General features: G+C 40.8%; 1 protein-coding gene across 4 annotated transcripts in view; it reads left to right on the forward strand.

Moving 5' to 3' along the window:
- Positions 1-14,151: 14,151 nt before the first annotated feature.
- Positions 14,152-23,016, forward strand: part of LOC112235528 (protein Wnt-10a) — a 35,710-nt gene continuing 26,845 nt past the window's right edge. For all 4 annotated transcript variants that reach the window (XR_006082332.1, XR_006082336.1, XR_006082333.1 and 1 more), the window contains exons 1-3: positions 14,152-14,633; positions 16,079-16,344; positions 19,268-19,641. Coding sequence is in view for 1 of the 4 variants with exons in the window: in XM_024403983.2 (XP_024259751.1) it covers positions 14,365-14,633; positions 16,079-16,344; positions 19,268-19,641 (909 nt within the window). In the remaining 3 variants the exon portion in view is untranslated. The remainder of the gene's footprint in view (positions 14,634-16,078; positions 16,345-19,267; positions 19,642-23,016) is intronic.

Below are 23,016 nucleotides of genomic sequence, written 5' to 3' on the forward strand. Positions count from 1 at the left end.
TAATACTCTGAAACAGTATTTTGCCCATCCCCGGGTAGGCTTGGGTAGAACAGGTTAAGGCATTTGCCCTTGCGTTTGTTCCATGTAAACAAAACTCAGAGCTTACACTGCACCAAGAGCCCAGCGTCGAGCCTTCTTGTGAGCAAACTCATTTAAAGTTACATTTTCTAGCTAACTGGTTTTCAATTGAAAGGATAGCAAGGATGTCCAACCTGTCTTGGCACATCGTAGATCTTAGACAGTTAATTGTAAGTTTCAGCTTACACATTCACATTCACATTCACCTCCAGCAACTGTTACAGGTCATTGTACAGAAGATTCGCGGTGCAACGCACACCTCTCCAAAAATGCTCTGTAGCTGCATCTTGTGGATGGCATTTAGGATCTCTACAGGAGAAAGACCATCTGAAAAAAGTGACACCATATATCGTCTTTAGACGCCGCACTTCATTTTCAAATCCATCTGTGAGATCTTTGGAGTACTTGTTTCTCAATTTGTGGCAAGATACACAAATTTGGTTTTCAGTCAATTTCCTAAATGTAAGTATTGGTGAAAACTCCTCGCGCATAGCTGTAATCGTGTGGAACCGCACATCCAAATGACTGATTATACTATCCAGAGCCACATAAAACACTGTGTTGCGAAATCCAGTGTCTGACGGTTAATTTGCTCTGTCATCTTCGGTCTCGTCAGGGAAACGTTTTCTTTTTTTTTCTGGCGGCTCCTCTGTTCACTGTGAAACTGAGTAGTTACACCCATTTCATTTGCCACCGTGGAGGCTTCTGCCAGAAGAGCGTTAAATTGATTATGCAGAGCCTGTATTTCTTCCTGTAGTGCCTTATTGTGTGTCCAGAGAAATATTTCCTGACTGAAGAATTAGGCTTCTATTCTCAAAACGCTGCAAAGCTTTTACCCAGAAAGTGAGCAGGAAGATTGCCTTGAAAGACATGAAGTAGTACTAAACACAGCTGCTAGAATCTTGACTAGAACCAAAAAATGTGATCATATTACTCCAGTGCTACCCTCTCTACACTGGCTTCCTGTTAAGACAAGGGCTGATTTGAAGGTTTTACTGCGAATCTACAAAGCATTACATGGGCTTTCTCCTACCTACCTTTCCAATTTGGTCCTGCCATACATACCTACACGTACGCTACGGTCACAAGACGCAGGCCTCCTTACTGTCCCTAGAATTTTTAAGCAAACATCTGGAGGCAGGGCCTTCTCCTATAGAGCTACATTTTTATGGAATGGTCTGCTTACCCATGTGAGAGACGCAGACTCGGTCTCGACCTTTAAGTCTTTTCTGAAGACTCATCTCTTCAGTAGTATCGTGAAGTGATTGAGTGTAGTCTGGCCCAGGAGTGTGAAGGTGAACGGAAAGGCACTGGAGCAACGAACCACCCTTGCTGTCTCTGCCTGGCCGGTTCCCCTTTCTCCACTGGGATTCTCTGCCTCTAACCCTATTACAGGAGCTGAGTCACTGGTGCTTACTGGTGCTCTTCCATGCCATCCCTGGGAGGGGTGCGTCACTTGACTGGGTTGAGTCACTGACGTGATCTTCCTGTCCGGGTTGGCACCCCCCCTTGGGTTGTGCCGTGGGGGAGATCTTCGTGGGCTATACTCGGCCTTGTCTCAGGATGGTAAGTTGCTGGTTGAAGATATCCCTCTAGTGGTGTGGGGGCTGTGCTTTGGCAAAGTGGGTGGAGTTATATCCTGCCTGTTTGGCCCTCTCCAGGGGTAGTGTTGGACGGGGCCACAGTGTCTCCCGACCCCTCCTGTCTCAGTCTTCAGTATTTATGCTGCAATAGTTTGTGTCGGTGGGCTAGGATTAGTCTGTTACATCTGGAGTATTTCTCCTGTCTTATCCAGTGTACTGTGTGAATTTAAGTATGCTCTCTCTAATTGTCTCTTTTTCTCTCTTTTTCTCTCTTTCTTTCTCTCTTTCTTTCTCTCTCTCGAGGACCTGAGCCCTAGGACCATGCCTCAGGACTACCTGGCCTGATGACTCCTTGTCCACCTGGTCGTGCTGCTGCTCCAGTTTCAACTGTTCTGCCTGCGGCTATGGAACCCTGACCTGTTCACCGGACGTTCTACCTGTCCCAGACCTGCTGTTTTCAAATCTCTAGAGACAGCAGGAATGGTAGAGATACTCTGAATGATAGGCCATGAAAAGCCAACTGACATTTACTCCTGAGGTGCTGACCTGTTGCACCCTCTACAACCACGGTGATTATTATTATTTGACCCTGCTGGTCATCTATGAACATTTGAACATCTTGGCCATGTTCTGTTATAATCTCCAACCGGCACAGCCAGAAGAGGACTGGCCACCCCTCATAGCCTGGTTCCTCTCTAGGTTTCTTCCTAGGTTCTGGCCTTTCCAGGGAGCTTTTCCTAGCCACTGTTTTGGGTTTTAGGCTGGGTTTCTGTACAACACTTTGTGACATCAGCTGATGTAAGAAGGGCTTTAGGAATACATTTGATTGATTGATTGATTGAAGTAGCTTTTCAGATGCTTTGTCTCAGATTTGTCTTCGTTTGTCAGGCTGCAGGTAGCAAGAAGCATGTCTAGGGCCTTGATGATAGACGGTAAATGAGTTGCCACCGGTCGGACCGCAGCAATACACACACTCCATCACGTGTCTGAAAGGCGATTAAGACAGCAGCCATTTTTTTTAAAACTTGAGGATGGCCCATCTCTCTGGGCTGGCACTGAACAGATTGTAAAGACAATTCACACAGTGAAAAAAGGTTGATACTTCTGGGCACGACTGAGCTGCATGTACACCCACAAGATTAAGAGTATGGGATGCACAAGGTGAGTATGCCCAAACAGTTCGAGCTTCTAATTTTAAAAATGAATCTCTCCAGAAATAATTCTCTCACTGTTGCTGCCTGTTATAGACCCCCTCAGCTCCCAGCTGTGCCCTGGACACCATATGTGAATTGATTTCCCCCCATCTGTCTTCAGAGTTCGTTCTGTTAGGTGACCTCAACTGAGATATGCTTAACACCCCAGCAGTCCTACAATCTAAGCTAGATGCCCTCAATCTCACACAAATTATCAAGAAAACCACCAGATACCCTAAATCCGTAAACATGGGCACCCTCATAGATATTATCCTGACCAAGTCAGGAACCAATACATACAGTCAGTCAGGAAAGCAAAGGCTAGCTTTTTCAAACAGAAATGTGCATCCTGTAGCTCTAACTCCAAAACGTTTTGGGAGACTGTAAAGTCCATGGAGAACAAGAGCACCTCCTCCCAGCTGCCCACTGCACTGAGGCTAGGTAACACGTTCACCACCGATAAATCCATGATAATCCAAAATTTCAATAAGCATTTCTCTACAGCTGGCCATGCTTTCCTCCTGGCTACCCCAACCCGGCCAACAGCTCTGCCCCCCCACAGCTACTTGCCCGAGCCTCCCCGGCTTCTCCTTCACCCAAATCCAGACAGCAGATGTTCTGAAAGAGCTGCAAAATCTGGACTCGTACAAATCCGCTGGGCTAGACAATCTGGACAGCGCCTTTCCTTCCAGTTCTCTGCTGCCAGTAACTGGAACGAATTGCAAAAATCACTGAAGCTGGAGACTTACATTTCCCTCACTAACATTTAACATCAGCTATCTGAGCAGCTAACCGATCGCTGCAGCTGTACATAGTCCATCTGTAAATAGCCCACCCAATCTACCTACCTCATCCCCATATTGTTTTTTTATTTACGTTGCTGCTCTTTTGCACACCAGTATCACTACTTACACAACATCATCTGCTCATCATCATCTGATCATTTATCACTCCAGTGTTAATCTGCTAAATTGTAATTACTTTACTCCTATGGCCTATTTATTGCCTTACCTCCTCATGCCATTTGCACACACTGTATATAGACTTTCTTTTTTTTCTATTGTGTTATTGACTGTACTCTTGTTTATTCCACGTGTAACTCTGTGTTGTTGTTTCTGTCGCACTGCTTTGCTTTATTCTTGGCCAGGTCGCAGTTGCAAATGAGAACTTGTTCTCAACTAGCTTACCTGGTTAAATAAAGGTTAAATAAATAAATAAAAAATTAAATGTGGCCAGTGGATTCTTTTCCAGTATGTGTGCTTGAACTCCCTTCCCTTTCCCTGACATACTTGCACCATTAACATAGCCTTCACCACGGCAATCTGCTCTGCAATGCCAGGCCCTCCTAATGCACTCAAAATCATTTCAGAAATGTCACTGCCTGTCTTCCTAGCAAAGTCTTTAAATTCAAGAAAACGTTCAATTATTTCCCATTTACCTGTTCCCTGAACTTTATCGTTGTGGACGTATCTCACCAATAATACATTTGCCTCAGTATGGGAAATGTCTGGAGTTGCGTCACATACAACCGAGTAATAGATTGCATCTTCTCTTTCATAAAGTATTGTTCTCAACACCCTTTGACCATATATTCCTATGAACACGTTTTGGCTCTCAGGGCTGAGGTAAAGAGTCAGTCGTGCTCATTTCTATTGGTCCCTGACTTTCTGTAAGTGCTCACCTAATAGCGGGTCATAATTTGACAACAATTCAAGTAAGCCTACAGTAGGTAATGTCCATTATGCACATCGTCAATATTAAGTGATTTCCCCCAGAATGGCAGATGCCTAGATGCTAAGTACAGTGTCCCATCCAAAATCCTTTCTAAAAGTGCTATGTTTTTATACATTACTGACTGGGTTTGCTTCTGCAGCTGACTGTCTATACCTGTAGCTGTTGTTTTCTGTATGCTGCAGATTTGTTCATTCCCAGTAACAGTTCTTGTGAGACACATCGTCCTCGTGCTCTGGTGGATTGTCCTACATTCTCCACCATTTCAGTGATGATATCTTAGCCATCCTTACTATTCAGAGGACTGGGTAATGGTTTACTTTGCTCATGAGAAAAAAGAACACATGGGATGCAATATAATGCCTTTACACTCTAACTATAAATAAGCCAGTCTCTCTGTACCTTTTCTCTTCTGTTTTGGTGACTTACTGTACTGTAAATAGTTGTGGAATGGCTTGGCTTCTGAGTCTGGGGGCATGATTTTATACAGTTCTGTCTCATCACCACACCTGTTGGCTAGTCTGCGAACAATAGCTCCGAATCTTCGAATCTGTCCATACTCTTCCTTTCCCTTATTACTTGCTTGTTCAAATCTCTTCTGTCACCCCTTCACCAGCACTGCTGCTACTCTCTCAACTCCTCTTCCTCCTCCCTGCTCTCCTCTGCATCAGAGTCTGTCTGACAGCTTTCGGCTGAGATTCTGCCTACCTGGGGCTCTCTAGGCACTAGGAAGTGAGTTAACAAAGGGAATTTTAGGTTTAATGTTTGCTCCTACAAAGGTTACCATACTAAACATGTACTACTGAAGAAAAACATTTTTTTAATGGTATACATATCAAATAGAATACGTATTTAAGTCTGTCTAAGTCATCATGTGCCTAACTTTACAATTTAAAAATGGTCTAGTTATGCTACTGCTGCTACAAAACAACTGCCTCACCTTCAAGGTCCACTGTTTCAACTTCATGTAGTAGACACATGTTGGGATCTTTGTCTACAGCAGTAGTAGTAGTAGCATCTACAGTATGGATAGGTAGTCTACATGTTAGGTTTTAATTAAAGTCTAGCTAGCGAACAAATATCACGCAAATAGTGGGGAATACAGTTACAGTTGAAGTCGGAAGTTTACATACACTTAGGTTGGAGTCATTAAAACTCGTTTACATACACTTAGGTTGGAGTCATTAAAACTCGTTTACATACACTTAGGTTGGAGTCATTAAAACTCGTTTACATACACTTAGGTTGGAGTCATTAAAACTCGTTTACATGCACTTAGGTTGGAGTCATTAAAACTCGTTTACATACACTTAGGTTGGAGTCATTAAAACTAGTTTACATACACTTAGGTTGGAGTCATTAAAATACTAGTTTACTTACACTTAGGTTGGAGTCATTTATACTCGTTTACATACACTTAGGTTGGAGTCATTAAAACTAGTTTACATACACTTAGGTTGGAGTCATTAAAACTCATTTACATACACTTAGGTTGGAGTCATTAAAACTTGTTAACATACACTTAGGTTGGAGTCATTAAAACTCGTTTACATACACTTAGGTTGGAGTCATTAAAACTTGTTTACATACACTTAGGTTGGAGTCATTAAAACTCATTTACATACACTTAGGTTGGAGTCATTAAAACTCGTTTACATACACTTAGGTTGGAGTCATTAAAACTCATTTACATACACTTAGGTTGGAGTCATTAAAACTCGTTTACATACACTTAGGTTGGAGTCATTAAAACTCGTTTACATACACTTAGGTTGGAGTCATTAAAACTCGTTTACATACACTTAGGTTGGAGTCATTAAAACTCGTTTACATACACTTAGGTTGGAGTCATTAAAACTCGTTTACATACACTTAGGTTGGAGTCATTAAAACTCGTTTACATACACTTAGGTTGGAGTCATTAAAACTCGTCTACATACACTTAGGTTGGAGTCATTAAAACTCGTTTACATACACTTAGGTTGGAGTCATTAAAACTTGTTTACATCCACTTAGGTTGGAGTCATTAAAACTCGTTTACATACACTTAGGTTGGAGTCATTAAAACTAGTTTACATACACTTAGGTTGGAGTCATTAAAACTCGTTTACATACACTTAGGTTGGAGTCATTAAAACTAGTTTACATACACTTAGGTTGGAGTCATTAAAACTCGTTTACATACACTTAGGTTGGAGTCATTAAAACTAGTTTACATACACTTAGGTTGGAGTCATTAAAACTCGTTTACATACACTTAGGTTGGAGTCATTAAAACTCATACACTTAGTTTACATACACTTAGGTTGGAGTCATTAAAACTAGTTTACATACACTTAGGTTGGAGTCATTAAAACTCGTTTACATACACTTAGGTTGGAGTCATTAAAACTAGTTTACATACACTTAGGTTGGAGTCATTAAAACTCGTTTACATACACTTAGGTTGGAGTCATTAAAACTCGTTTACATACACTTAGGTTGGAGTCATTAAAACTCGTTTACATACACTTAGGTTGGAGTCATTAAAACTCGTTTACATACACTTAGGTTGGAGTCATTAAAACTCGTTTACATACACTTAGGTTGGAGTCATTAAAACTAGTTTACATACACTTAGGTTGGAGTCATTAAAACTCGTTTTTCAACCACTCCACAAATTTCTTGTTAACAAACTATAGTTTTGGCAAGTCGGTTAGGACGTCTACTTTGTACATGACACAAGTCATTTTTGAAAAAACTGTTTACAGACAGATTAATTGTGGGGGTGTTTTGCTGCAGGAGGAACTGGTGCACTTCACAAAATAGAAGGCGTCATGAGGCAGGAAAATGATGTGATATATTGAAGCCACATCACAAGCCATCAGTTAAAGCTTGGTCGCAAATGGGTCTTCCAAATGGACAATGACCCCAAGCATACTTCCAAAGTTGTGGCAAAATGGCTTAAGGACAACAAAGTCAAGGTATTGGAGTGGCCATCCCAAAGCCCTGACCTCAATCCTATAGAACATTTGTGGGCAGAACTGAAAAAGTTTGTGCGAGCAAGGAGCGGCTAACGCAGCCTCTACTATTCTTGGGGTCCACAAGATGATGCTGACAGGCTTAAATAATACATTAACATCAAATCAGTTACACTAAGTTGTCTTTCCTTTTGTTTGCTATCACAGTTTATCATTAGGTGTAACAAAGTACCTACATTTGTAACTTAAGAGGTTTAAGTATACATTTTCAGTACTTACCTACCTCTGCAAACGGGACATTATTCGTCTTTTTACCTAAACATGCAAACACCATCAGATAGAATTCATAGCAAGCAGTGCACTGGAATGACATTCATATGAACAGGAATGACATTCACTCTCATGGGATGGGTGGCCAAAAATAACTAACTGAAACCCACACGCCCAATAAGCTATGAATATGACCGCATTGAGGCATATGTTTCTACAGCTACATGTATATGCAACATGCCGCTGCCTACTGTACTTCATTTTTTCATTTAACAAACAAGATAGCTCATAATCCAGTGTCTCACCAGTGCCTTTATCACAGTCAACAAACCAATAGCTTTAAAACGGCAACATTTTCTCCCAGCCTCATGGCAAAATGTGTAGAATAGCAAGATTAGCTATACAACTGCACATTTTCCTCTCTGTCCCATGGCAAAATGTGTAGAATTGCAGGAAATGAGCTTTAACACAGCAATGTTTTATCTCAGCCTCATGATAAAATGTGTAGAATAGCAAGATTAGCTATACAACTGCAAATGTTCATCTCTGCCCCATGGCAAAATCTGTAGAATTGCACAGAAATGTAACTGTTTCTGCACCCCCCCCCCCCACCACCACACATTTCTCACTACGCTACTGATTTGTTTCCTCTCGTACTCCAATGCATGTCAGATATCAGAGAGAAGCTGAGAGTGGCAAGTTTCATCCAAATGGCACCCGATTCCTTATATAGAGCCCATAGGACCTCAGGCGGAGACAGTGAAGGTGCATCAAAGCTGGGACCGAGAGACTGAAAAACAGCTTCTATCTCCAGGCCATCAGACTGTTAAACAGTCACCACTAGCCAGCCTACGCCCAGTACCCTGCCCTGAACCTTAGTCACTGTTCTAGCCGGGCTACCACCCGATACTCTACCTTGCACCTTATAAACTGCTGCCCTATGTACATAGTCATTTAACACTGGTCACTTTAATAACGTTTACATGCTGTTTCACCGACTTTACATGTAGATACTGTATTCTAGTCATGGCTCATCCTCAACTTATTTTTATATTTTTCTGGATTATGTGTGTATTGTTTTGTTTTTTATTGCTAGCTGTTACTGCACTTCAAATCTGTGTACGTGACCAGTAAACTTTGATTGATTTTGATTTGATTTTGAAGGACTCACAATTAGCGCACTACATAGGAATAGGCTGCCATTTACGAAACACCCTATTTCAGCCTGACCTCCAGCATTTCCAGATAAATAAACATGTAGAGTAGTGCATAGACACCACACTCTCTCTGGCTCATTTCTCTCGCTAACATCGAAACAAAGCCCGCCCCATTTTTCAACAGCCCACGAAAGGTTTTGCTAAATTTAAAGTCTCCCCTAGGCGACAGATTAGTGTACCTTCTGTGAGTCGTTAATGACGGTCCTAAATAAGGTTTCACTCATCCCCAAACTATTTTTTGTTGTACCGCAATGACTCGTTAATTGATTAAAACCATACTGTTCTTCCACCCAGAAGATTGCAACACAGATAAAAAGGAATAACAAGGTCGGCCTAACCTTTCTGTTGCACTTTGCATCAGTTTAACAGTGCAGTTTCAATAATCAACATCTTTACAACATTTTTTTATAAGGTCTTGGCTTAAGACTTTAAAGAAGTTCATTCCCGGCATTACAGAGCCCTGGTATACTGTAAGTCTCTTTTTTTTTTAAATAAAAATTCAGCACAATCTTTCTGTACAACAATCACTAAATTTCTATAGTGGTTGTTACTATGGAAATAAAAACAGGCAGGCAGAAGTATTGACCAAAGTACTGGTCCGGATCTATAGCCCACTGCAATTGTCTGAGATGTAGGCCTATTGTAGAAGTGTATTCCTCAATCCTCTAATAGTCCTGCATTAGCCCATAATTTAACTCTCAGGAACCGTGACTCTCTCTTATTTTGATTAAATTGTAATAATACCGATCCATTCCAAACACTGATTATTCCTCCAACTCTTAGCTATTATTTGTCTGCATGCTCCTATAAGTGGAGAGCTCTGTGTTCTTTTCGACATAGTTTGTCTTGTAGTTTCTCCACCTCTCTTGATGTACTCTCAAGTATTTACCTATTAGTCTGTGAAATTGTTGTAATTGGCTAACCTTCTTCTTATTCCTTTACAAAACTCTCCAAGAAACATGAACTTGGCATGAGCTTTTGAGCTGTCGGCGGACAGTTTTCTCAGCAACATAGTGCTGTATATATCTACTAAAACTGTTAGTGCTGTAAATACAGTATTGTTAATGTACATGTAGTGCAAACGTAATGTAAATCTATTACCATAATAAGGGTTAGGGTTGGGGTTAAAGCTATTCAATTCAATTCTAATAAGTTATTCTATTCTAATATGTTTCTTTTTTCACATCTGCCAATTTTCAGATGGGGAGGGAGATGATTTTGAGAAAAGACACATTCGATTGTGAGAGTTACCATAGCATCCTTTCTGCTATCTGAGCAACAATGCAGTACAACCTTCCACTCAAAGTTCATGGGAGATTCTCCCTCCTCAAACTAGACACTCTAATGTACTTGTCCTCCTGCTCAGTTGTGCACCGGGGCCTCCGACTCCTCTTTCTATTCTGGTTAGAGACATTTTGCGCTGTTTCAGAAGAAAGGTCTTTGTTTCTGGCCATTTTGAGCCTGTAATCGAACCCACAAATACTGATGCTCCAGATACTCAACTAGTCTAAGGAAGGATCGTTGTATTGCTTCTTTAATCAGAACATCAGTTTTCATCTGTGCTAATACAATTGGAAAAGGGTTTTCTAATGATCAACTAGCCTTTTAAAATGATTAACTTGGATTAGCTAACACAACGTGCCATTGGAACACAGGAGTGATGGTTGCTGGTAATGGGCCTCCGTACGCCTATGTAGATATTCCATAAAACATCTGCAATTTCCAGCTGTAATAGTCATTTAAAACATTAACAATGTCAACACTATCTCTGATCAATTTTATGTTATTTTAATAGACAAAAAAATGAGCTTTTCTTTCAAAAACAAGGACATTCTAAGTGACACCAAACGTTTGAACGGTTGCGTATATATATTTAAATGAGAAATACAACAACAACAAAAATACTAATAAAAATAACCATTAAGAAGGAAAGAAATTCCACATATTAACTTTTAACAAGGCACACCTGTTAAATGAAATGCATTTCCAGGTGACTACCTCATGAAGCTGTTTGAGAGAATGCCAAGAGTGTGCAAATCTGTCATCAAGGCAAAGTGTGGCAACTTTAAATAATTTGTTTTACACTTTTTTGGTTACTAAATTATTCCATTTGTGTTATTTAATAGTCTAGATGTCTTCACTATTATTCTACAATGTAGAAAATCCTTGAATGAGTAGGTGTGTCCAAACTTTTGACTGGTACTGTAAGTCAAAACTGTAACTAGGCAACTCAGGAACATTCAATGTCATCTTGGTAAGCATTTCCAGTGTATATTTGGCCTTCTGTTGCAGGTTATTGTCCTGCTGAAAGGTGAATTTGTCTCCCTGTGTCTGTTGGAAAGCAGACTGAAACAGGTTTTCCTCTAGGATTTTGCCTGCACTTAGCTCTATTACATTTATTTTGATCCTAAAAAACTCTGTAGTCCTTGCTGATGACAAGCATACCCAAAACATGATGCAGCCACTACCATGCTTGAAAATATGAAAAGTGATACTTAGAGATGTGTTGTGTTGGATTTGCCCCAAACATAATGTGTTGTACTCAGGACAAAAAGTGAATTTCTTTGCCACATTTGTTGCAGTATTACTTTAGTGCCTTATATTCTGTGCATGCTTCCTTTCACTCTGTCATTTAGGTTAGTATTGTGGAGTAACTACAATGTTGTTGATCCATCCTCACTGTTTACCTATCACCATCTTCAAAGAGATATGTATCATCTGCTTTTTTAGTTTTACCCATCTACCAATAGGTGCCGTTCTTTACGAGGCATTGGAAAACCTTCCTGGTCTTTGTGGTTGAATTTGTGTTTGAAATTCACTTCTCGACTGAGGGACCTTACAGATAATTGTATGTGCGTGGTACAGAGATGGGATAGTCATTCAAAAATCATGTTAACCACTATGACTTCATGCTACTTATTATGTAACTTGTTAAGAAAATGTTTACTCCTGTACTTATTTAGGCTTGCCATAACAAAGGGGTTGAATACTTATTAACTCAAGACATTTGAGCTTTTCATTCCCAATTTATCTGTAAAAAATGTTTTAAACTAAATTCCGCTTTGACATTACGGGGTACTGTGTGTCGATCAGTGACACAAAATCTCAATTGAATCCATTTCAAATTCAGGCTTTAACGCGACAAAATGTGGAGAAAGTCAAGGGGTGTGAATACTTTCTGAAGTCACTGTAACATCAAGACACTGATAGGTGGACAGAAGAGGTGGGACATGTCATTAGAACTGGCAATAAACAATATTGGGGAGTATTCAAATGAGTGAATATATAGGGCCTATCCTGCAATATGAATACAGTGTGTCAGGACAGGACACTGACGATTTCAGGAAACCGATTGCCTCGAGTCATTTGAGTAAAGCAACTCATTTTGTAAGTTAGAAGTACACTTGGCTGAATTAGGACAAAACCATTTTTTCCCCCCATGTCACTTATGATACATTTAATTGAACAGGAAATGTATTACCCAGTGAACAATGGGAAACAATTAGGCTCCGTGTGTTAGAATCCTGACAGCACTTCTGCTTGGCAGAAAACCCCAGCTCACCAGATGGAAGCAGTATTTTTTTGTTTTTCTTGAGCTTGCAACATCTTGCTATTCATTCTCAGCGAGGAAATGTGTCCACTGTAATGAATCTGACCCGAGGAAAGCAATATATGAGTAATATAGCAGAATAGTGACTCAGTTGTAATGGCTCACAGTGGTGGTTGACTGCAGCAGTATGAAGAAGATAGTGGGATACCTTTGCAATAGAGTATAACTACCCCCAGTCTTATAGAGTCCCCCTAGTTCAGACCATATGAACTCATGTTGTGACTTCAATTGCCAGAATACACTGGTGGCTAAATGTTATTATTTATATATATATATATATATATATTTTTTTTTTTTCCACTCTCGTAAAAGCCCAAGATAAGTAATATCACAATGGCTTTGAACAACTTTAGATTTTGACACAATTCACAATTTAATATCCAGTTTGTCTACAAATGAACAATCGAGATGTTCAATTCACGTCTCCATCTCGACCAAAAGTTAAAGAATAGGACCAAATCGAATTAAATCAAACTTTTAAATGCACTTTTAATAAAGTTTGATTTGATTTAGTCCTATTCTTTAACTTAGATTTTTTTATAGCTGCGATGGAGACGTGAATCCAACACATTCATTGTTAACTTGAAGATTACATATGAAATCAACCAAAGCTTGAAATCCTTGGCCTATATGTGTTGTCTATTTTTAGTTGAACCCTGAGTTGAATTGTAGTAATAGCGGTTGATGACTTCGCAAATGCTGTTCATGGGTTGCACCCCCATCACTCGGTCGCATAGTTGCCAATGTTATCAATATTCTGCAGACTCCTCAAGCACATATGATGCTCAAAAGTAGAACGTGGGCTAATGGCTGTGTTCTCTAAATTACATTATAGGACCTCGGGGACTACAATGACGTTGCTGAAGTAGGCACATATTTAGCAGGACACAACTTTGCTGTTATCATCATGTTGTCAAATGTACTTCAGACAAATGGCAATGTTGTCTGTCATTAGCTAGCACATTTCTCAGTGAAAATCCATGAATATAGGCCTAAATAGAATAATTGATATGACTTATAAGTTCTTAGATCAACTCTCCAGTAGGAGGTGCTGCCCAGCCTACAGTTTTTTTTTCTGATAGTGGATATAATGTTCCAGATCTGACATTATTTCAAATTTATCCTCAAAACAACATGTTGAAAATTGGTTACCATGATGACATAACCCTGTGGTTGAAATTTCACCCTCAAAACAACATTTTAAATGCATGACGTTTTGCAAATCCAATGTATTTTCCATGTCACAATACATTAACAAATTAAGTTGAAACAACGTTGATTCAACCAGTTTATGCCCAGTGCCTACTGGGCACAGACATACATTCAACATCTATTCCACGTTGGCTCAACATCATTGTGTTAAAATGATGTGGAAACAACATTGATTCAACCAGTGTGTGCCCAGTCGGTGGGTTGTCCTCCTCTGCCGCTATTAGTTACTCTGAGTGACGTAGAGGTGGGCTGGCAAAGTGGTAAGTGGTGTAGTTTAGAAATGCTATCAGTATAATCAAATCATCACAAGTCAACGAGACTCCAGATAGCGCGCTGTTAGTACACTCACGACTTTCGGATGTATTCCAATGCAAATATCTTGGCGGAGCTGTCGTACAATTGTGCAGATGTGCGATAGCATGCAAGAGTGTTTAGTCGTCTCTCTTCCAACTTATTATCTTCATTCAATAAGTTGACAGATAGTGCAGTCAAACTAGTGTCGTTCTTTGAATGACTTGTCCTGCAGTCGTTAGGTACGTCCAGCACTTTGTCAGTCTTGTATCAGTTCTCAAATCAGATCCATACTTGAGCTCACGACCTGTCATCCTCAAAGCGCGTCCCCCGGAACTCTGGAGTGGACAGATATTAGAGGGACATATAACTTGTTATACACCGCTCTATGTTATTTCTTATCTTTTGTCAAAAACAAGCGACACAATGGATTTCTCGTTCTGCCGCCTATTATGTCTTGTGATTGCAATCACTATGTTCAATCAAAGGTGAGTTGAGAAGTTTCATTTGCTTACTTCAATATTTTTTACCTGAAGATTTCTTTGAATAGTCGTCTTTTACTTTTGCTGGTGTAGTCATTCATCTTCGATATATATACTCACAAGTTAATGAAATAATGAATGTTCCCGAGTTTATCTAAAGTTTGCACCACTATACAACCTACAGTTGCTACATTATTTTCGGCTGTGATTTTATTTACATTTTGCAGCACCTAGCTACAGTTTACACTCTACTCTAGTCTATGTTGGCACAACTATAGGTTCATTGTAGGCATTGCTCTTGTTCACAAATCATATTGTGCAATTAAGTACTGTACAATAAATAACCCCGAATAACTTTAACTTCACAAATCATGTTCATTTAGCATTATATGAGTTTGTCACAACTGAATAATACGTATCATATTATTGACGTGGTGACTAACTTTACTGTCATAAAGATCAGACTCTTTGCATGATAATGTAATGCACATGGAGATTTTTAGGAGATGTCAGCAACGACAACAAAAAAACGATCTTTGTTCCACACTGGGTCAGTGCAGGTATCCTGCTTAGACTATTGTAAAAACCCAAAGTTGATTTAAAGGGATATCAAATGTTTACTTCTGCGTAACTGTTTTACTGATGAGGATGCTGCATCACAGACAGACTACATTTCTTTCATGATTTACATGAATGTTCCCAAGTACTTTTCTACTCAGAATCAAAGTGATGTGAATTTGCTCTTAGGATTTTTCAATGACTCTAAAAAGTTATCCCACCATGTTTGAACTGAGTGTCTATTTTCCATTCCTGTTAACATGGTGTCCATCCTCTCTGGTGACATGCCCCTTCATGCCATACCTGACTGCGGGACTTAAGGTTTGATGTCACAGAGTGCTTTGAGACATGGCACAATGAGTTGTAGAAATGCAATCTGTTATTTTATCAATGACATTTCAGAAACATGTTTCTTTGATCAGTCCTGGCATTTACAGTAACAACTCTGCCAATATGAATGGTTGCACAAATGGATATTTATGTAATGAACTTCCTGAGATTGACTGGTGTGTGTGCTCGCGCCCCCATGTGTGTGTGTGTGTGTGTATGTGTGTGTGTGTGGGTGTGTGTGTGTGTGTGTGTGTGTGGTGGGTGGGTGTGTGTGTGTGTGTGCACATGTGTGTACACATGTGTGTGCGTGTGTGTGTGTGCAACAGGCAATATAATTCAGAATGCATAACAATAAAATCACCACTTTTCGACCTTCGACTACTTCATGAGTCAATACTGTCAGAAACAATTTACAACCATAAACTCTCAGAAGTGTAATACTGTAAAACACCCGACTCCTGTCATGTAAATGACAGTTGTTACAAATGATTTACATGCCACAGAAGTATCAATCATGTGCTACAGTACAGACACACCTTAACATCAAACCTTCTGTGTTCCAGGGTAGATTCCAACAAGATTCTTGGGCTGAAGATCCCCAATATCGACCCCATTCTCAATGCTAACACCGTGTGCTTGACCCTGCCTGGACTGAACCACAGACAACTGGAGGTGTGCATGAGAAACCCCGACGTCACCGCCTCGGCCATCCAAGGCATCCAGATCGCCATCCATGAGTGCCAGCACCAGTTCAGAGGACACAGGTGGAACTGCTCCAGCCTGGAGACCAGGAACAAGATCCCATACGATAGTGTGGTTTTCAAACGAGGTGAGTCACCTAACAGACAGTACGGGGTAGGGACCCCTCCTGAGTTTAAAAAAATGGTGCTTCTGATTCCCACACCTGCATCCCAAATGGCACCCTATTCCCTATAGTGCACTATTCCCTACAGTGCCCTTACTTGTAAAACGTATTACGCTATGAAGGGAATAGGATACCATTTGGGACCTATCCCACACGTCCCCTTTTTACTCATTCACTTTACACACAGCATTTGTTGTTAGATCTCTGGTGTTTGGTTATGGATGGGTATGTTTTGCCTGAGGCAAAAACAAACGTTTTCAAATGAGTTGATTCATCCGCTAAGAAATGCATACTTTGAATGAATATTTCGTTACATGGTTGCATTATATGAAATATATTTTCTTGTACTACTTCAACAAGTCATACAGTAGGAAATACAGTAGCGAAACGACAGATATGACACTATTAAGCTAATAAAAGTTTTAGTTTAGAAGCTTTTATGAGTGGATTTTGCGAATGCAGCATATTATGCATGCCCTATCCAATTGTTTGTTTGGATATCTAATTTTACTACAGGAAACATATCCTCTTTACCTCAAACATGTATCTGCTTGTTGATTTATTCTGACATACTTTATGGGGCCATATTTCTACGTTAGTCTGAATTAAAACTAGGCTAAAAAGCCAGTGAGACACATAAAGTGAGCCTTCTCGGGGCCCGGCTAATGCTTTTACTCTCTGTCAGTGCAAGTGCTGTGAATTGGCTCACAGCACTTTCCCAACTCTCAGTGGTAATACATAAACCTGTTTAGTTGGTTTCTGTAACACAAAGTGACAGTTTTCTTTAATCTTTCATTCATTTTCCCACTTCCTCAGCCATCAGTTCAGCCGGGCGTGCCTCTCACTTTAAATTATTTGTTAGATTGATTTGTTCCAGGTCTCTCGCCTCAGTCTGCTAGGGAGGAAATCTAAAACAGCATTTTCATGTCTGTGTCTCTGGGCTGCATCTAAGTGCGGTCCTCCATCCCCCATGGAATCATGGGGAGTTGGAGAGGCGGAAAAACGACTGTGTGTGTGTGTGTGCGTGTGTACGTGCGTGTGTATGAGTGAGTGAATAGGGGATGATCAATGGAACATCATCGACTATATCTTATCTATCCTCTATACACTTGGGTTGCTTTTCTTTAAGGCTTTCTTTACAAGCCCCAATATGCATTGAACTGGGGTCATGGCCAGTTTAGGACTTGTTCAAACTTCGGCACCTTTTTTTGGCCTCCAAATGTCATTTCTAATTGATACTGTATACCTATACATATTTAACAATAACAGTTACAGTTGGGAGTTTTTAAATGATACAAATGTGACCAATCGAATTCTTTCTTGATCATGTCTTCTTTTTGTCATCAAAAAGTAAGAAGATCATTGTTACAAATATCACAAGTTGAAGTAACACAGGATAAGTAACACTGAGCATCTCTACAACAGTGACACATTTGGACTGTTTGTAGTAATATCATTTCCCCCTCAAACTGAAAGCAGTTGAATCAATCCCAAATCGTACTCCCCTCCCGTTTCAGTAGAAAGCTGAGGGATGGAGCTGGAGAAATGCAAACACTCTCAAATTCATAGGCAGAGCTACGGATGCAAGGACTTACCATTCATGATATCACAATTACACTTTTAACCATGTTTTAATATAGTGTTTATTTACAACTACGGCAGTTGAACTAAGCTCATGAGGCTAAGTCATATTCAAGAATCAATTAGTACATTACCATTCATTTATAAGCCTAAAAATGGATGTAGCAACTGCAGATCTCCCCTTTAAAGTCTTGAGTATGTTCCAAACATGTTTATTTTATAACACTTTTTTTCCCCTCTTCTGTAAGTGATTCTGAGAAGGGCTGGTTTTATAGGAACTCGGGGAGTCATGGTTACAGGCTATTAGCTCTGATCACCACTAAGGAGAGTACATTATAGACAGACACCTGTGGTGAATATGCTCTGTATGTTACCCTGTAACCCTTTGGAATGGGCCGTACTGGACAGAGAAACTCTAGGCGCATTAAGTTGCTGTAACAATGTTAGGATTCTGCACGAACAACACGAGTAAGGTCCTCAAAATCGCCTTTACACATGTGAACCTTCTGTCAGAGATGTGTAGAATAATATGTATTTATGTGGGCCTACTTACAGCATGTGCTGTCAAGTGCTGCAAGATTCTGGTAACTTTCCCAACCTTTCCAGGTTTTCCAGAAATCCCCGTTGGAAGATTCCCGGAATCAGAAAGCAATAAGCAGGAAATCCGAAATCCTCTAACCTAGGATTTCTGGGAAAAAAACGTCATTTTGAAACCCTAGTACTGGTAACTTTCTGCTATTTCTTTTTGTTCCGCCTGTCACCCATAACATGCATGGCATGACAGAGCAGCCCATACTGGCCTGATTAGGGCTGAGACGCTGTGCGGCTGCTGTGTGTGATTTGGCAGGCAGATCAAATGGTTTCCGACAGTAGCCAGGTTAATTGTAAACATGCTGGAGAGCTCAATAAAGGGAGAGCTTTAAAGGGGATTAACAATACGGAGCTCACATCTGCTGCACCACCACCGGCCACTTCCAGCCCTGTTAATGATCACTGTCAGATCCTTATGTTGAAAGGATGGTGGGGGTTTGTTCACTCTCAGCCCCTGGGCCTGGAGACATGCAAGTGTTTTGGTTTAATTGCTGTTGTCCCAGATGTTTCTGCCTCTGTTGTGCTGTGAGGTAGGGTGGGTTTTATACTGGTACTGCAGTGTATCTCAAAAACCCATCAGGGCTCATTGGACTTCTGTATAGCTCCACAGATAGTAATCTACTGAGCTGTACTTGTATGTGCAGTAGGAATCAAAAGGACTATAACAGGATAGGATCTCTATTGTTAATCTTTTATTTCTCTTCATCTCTTGTAGGTTTCCGAGAGAGCGCCTTTGCATACGCCATCGCGGCAGCGGGCGTGGTCCACGCCGTGTCCAATGCCTGCTCCATGGGGAAGCTGAAGGCGTGCGGCTGCGACGAGAAGCGGAGAGGCGATGAGGAGGCTTTCCGCATCAAACTGAACCGGTTGCAGCTGGAGGCCATCCACCGGGGGAAGGGCATGGTGCACGGAGTCATGGAGCACTTCCCTGCAGACCTGCCCGGGCCTCAGGACTCCTGGGAGTGGGGAGGCTGCAGCCCCGACGTGGACTTTGGGGAGAAGTTCTCCAGGGACTTCCTGGACTCGCGCGAGACATACAAGGACATCCATGCCAGGATGAGGCTCCACAACAACAGAGTTGGCAGGCAGGTGAGAGGAGGCGTTTCAGCTACTGACGAGGGCTGTTTGGGGGTGGTGGGTGGTAGGGTTGCTATGGTAAAAAGTAGTGCACTTTATAGGAAATAGATTGTCATTTGGGACGTATTCTTAAATCATTGAGGAGTTTTGAATGGAAAAGATGTATTGGGGTAATATTTGATATACCGTAATTTCCGGGCTATAAGCCGCTACTTTTTTCCCATGCTTTGAACCTTGCGGTTTATACATTGACGCGGCTAAATCTATGGATTTTTCCCGCTTTCACAAGATTCATGCCGCCAAAAATCTGAGCACCGTCACATAATGTGACGTAAATCGTGCGCGCTCAAACTTCCCATCATTCTGATTACGGTAGTCATTTTGTCACCCTCATCGTGGCAAAGACACAGAGAAATGCATATGATGCAGCTTTCAAGTTGAAGGCGATCGATCTGGCTGTTGGAAAAGGAAATAGAGCTGCTGACAGCGTGGAGCATTGTCAAAAAATCCACTATCATCAACGGGTTTCGAAAGGCTGGACTGCTGCGTGTTGAAGAGGGCAGCGTTCCAACATCGGATGAAGCAATTCTGAGGCTATTCAACTCCGACACCGAAGGAGATGACTTCAGTGGTTTCAGTGCACAGGAGGAGAAAGATAGTGACCAATGACTTTCTTGGTAGGCTACTGTTTACTGCTATTTTTAAACATTTAAGTTACAAGCCGTGTTTCGTTTAAAAGCCTATTTATTTTTGTTACAAGCCGTGCTTCGTTAAAGCCTATTTATTTTTGTTACAAGCCGTGTTTCGTTAAAGCCTATTTATTTCTGTTACAAGCCGTGTTTCGTTTAAAGGCTGTGTAAAGTTCATTTGTTTCAATGTACCGGTAGTCACCTGCGTAAAAATTCCCTGTCTTAGGTCAGTTAGGATCCCCACTTTATTTTAACAATGTGAAATGTCAGAATAATAATAGAGAGAATGATTTATGTCAGATTTTATTTCTTTCATCACATTCCCAGTGGGTCAGAAGTTTACATACACTCAATTAGAATCTGGTAGCATTGCCTTTAAATTGTTTAACTTGGGTCAAATGTTTCGGGTAGCCTTCCACAAGCTTCCCACAATAAGTTGGGTGAATTTTTGCCTATTTCTCCTGACAGAGCTGGTGTTACTGAGTCAGGTATGTAGGCCTCCTTGCTTACACACACTTTTTCAGGTCTGCCCACAAATTGTGTACAGGGTTGAGGTCAGGGCATCGTGATGGCCACTCCAATACCTTGACTTTGTTGTCCTTAAGCCATTTTGCCACAACTTTGGAAGTATGCTTGAGGTCATTGTCCATTTGGAAAACCCATTTGCGACCAAGCTTTAACTTCCTGACTGATGTCTTGATATGTTGCTTCAATATATCCACATCATTTTCCTCCCTCATGAAGCCATCTATTTTGTGAAGTGCACCAGTCCCTGTTGTTCTGGGATTAATTTGCACTTTTCACACCAAATAACTTTCATCTCTGGGAGACAGAACGCGTCTCCTTCCTGAGTGGTATGAAGGCTGTGTGGTCCCGTGGTGTTTATATTTGCGTACAATTGTTTGTAGAGATGAACGTGGTATCTTTAGGCATTTTGAAATTGCTCCCAAGGAAAAACCGGACTTGTGGAGGTCTAAAATGTTGGCGGATTTCTTTTGATTTTCCCATGATGTCAAGCAAAGAGGCACAGAGTTTGAAGGTATGCCTTGAAATACATCAACAGGTACACCTCCAATTGACTCAAATGATGTCAATTAGCCTATCAGAAGCTTCTAAAGCCATGACGTAATTTTCTGGAATTTTCCAAGCTGCTAAAAGCCACAATCAACTTAGTGTATGTAGACTTCTGACCCACTGGAATTGTGATACAATGAATTATACGATAAATAATCTGTCTGCAAACAATTGTTGAAAAAATTACTTGTGTCATGCATGAAGTAGATGTCCTAACAGACTTGCCAAAACTATAGATCGTTAACAAGACATTTTTGGAGAGGTTGAAAAACAAGTTTTAATGACTCCAAGCTAAGTGTATGTAAACTTCCAACTTCAACTGTACTTCACATGCGACCCCTTGATAAGACTATGCACTTTGTATGTTAACAAAGCCCATTGTTAATCTGACTCCATCAAGACTATTCAGCAATACGCAAGAGACTATAGTTTAGGAACAGGAATAAAGTATCAAGAAAATAATAAGAATTGTCTATCAAAGGCAAATAAATCAAATCAAATCAAATTTGATTTGTCACATACACATGGTTAGCAGATGTTAATGCGAGTGTAGTGAAATGCTTGTGCTTCTAGTTCCGACAATGCAGTAATAACCAACAAGTAATCTAGCTAACAATTCCAAAACTATTACCTTATAGACACAAGTGTAAGGGGATAAAGAATATGTACATAAAGATATATGAATGAGTGATGGTACAGAGCGGCATTGGCAAGATACAGTAGATGGTATTGAGTGCAGTATATACATATGAGATGAGTATGTAAACAAAGTGGCATAGTTAAAGTGGCTAGTGATACATGTATTACATAAAGATGCAGTAGATGATATAGAGTACAGTATATACATATACATATGAGATGAATAATGTAGGGTATGTAAACATTATATTAGGTAGCATTGTTTAAAGTGGCTAGTGATATATTTTACATCATTTCCCATCAATTCCCATTATTAAAGTGGCTGGAGTTGAGTCAGTGTGTTGGCAGCAGCCACTCAATGTTAACAGTGGTTGCTGTTTAACAGTCTCTCGGTCCCAGCTTTGATGCACCTGTACTGACCTCGCCTTCTGGATGATAGCGGGGTGAACAAGCAGTGGCTCGGGTGGTTGTTGTCCTTGATGATCTTTATGGCCTTCCTGTGACATCGGGTGGTGTAGGTGTCCTGGAGGGAAGGTATTTTGCCCCTGGTGATGCGTTGTGCAGACCTCACTACCCTCTGGAGAGCCTTACGGTTGTGGGCGGAGCAGTTGCCGTACCAGGCGGTGATACAGCCCGACAGGATGCTCTCGATTGTGCATCTGTAGAAGTTTGTGAGTGCTTTTGGTGACAAGCCAAATTTCTTCAGCCTCCTGAGGTTGAAGAGGCGCTGCTGCGCCTTCTTCACGATGCTGTCTGTGTGGGTGGACCAATTCAGTTTGTCTGTGATGTGTACGCCGAGGAACTTAAAACTTACTACCCTCTCCACTACTGTTCCATCGATGTGGATGGGGGTGTTCCCTCTGGTTTCCTGAAGTCCACAATCATCTCCTTAGTTTTGTTGAGTTGAGTGTGAGGTTATTTTCCTGACACCACACTCCGAACCTCCTCCCTGTAGGCCATCTCGTCATTGTTGGGCCTACCACTG

This window comes from Oncorhynchus tshawytscha, linkage group LG03, assembly GCF_018296145.1.
Source record: "Oncorhynchus tshawytscha isolate Ot180627B linkage group LG03, Otsh_v2.0, whole genome shotgun sequence".
NCBI lineage: Eukaryota > Metazoa > Chordata > Actinopteri > Salmoniformes > Salmonidae > Oncorhynchus > Oncorhynchus tshawytscha.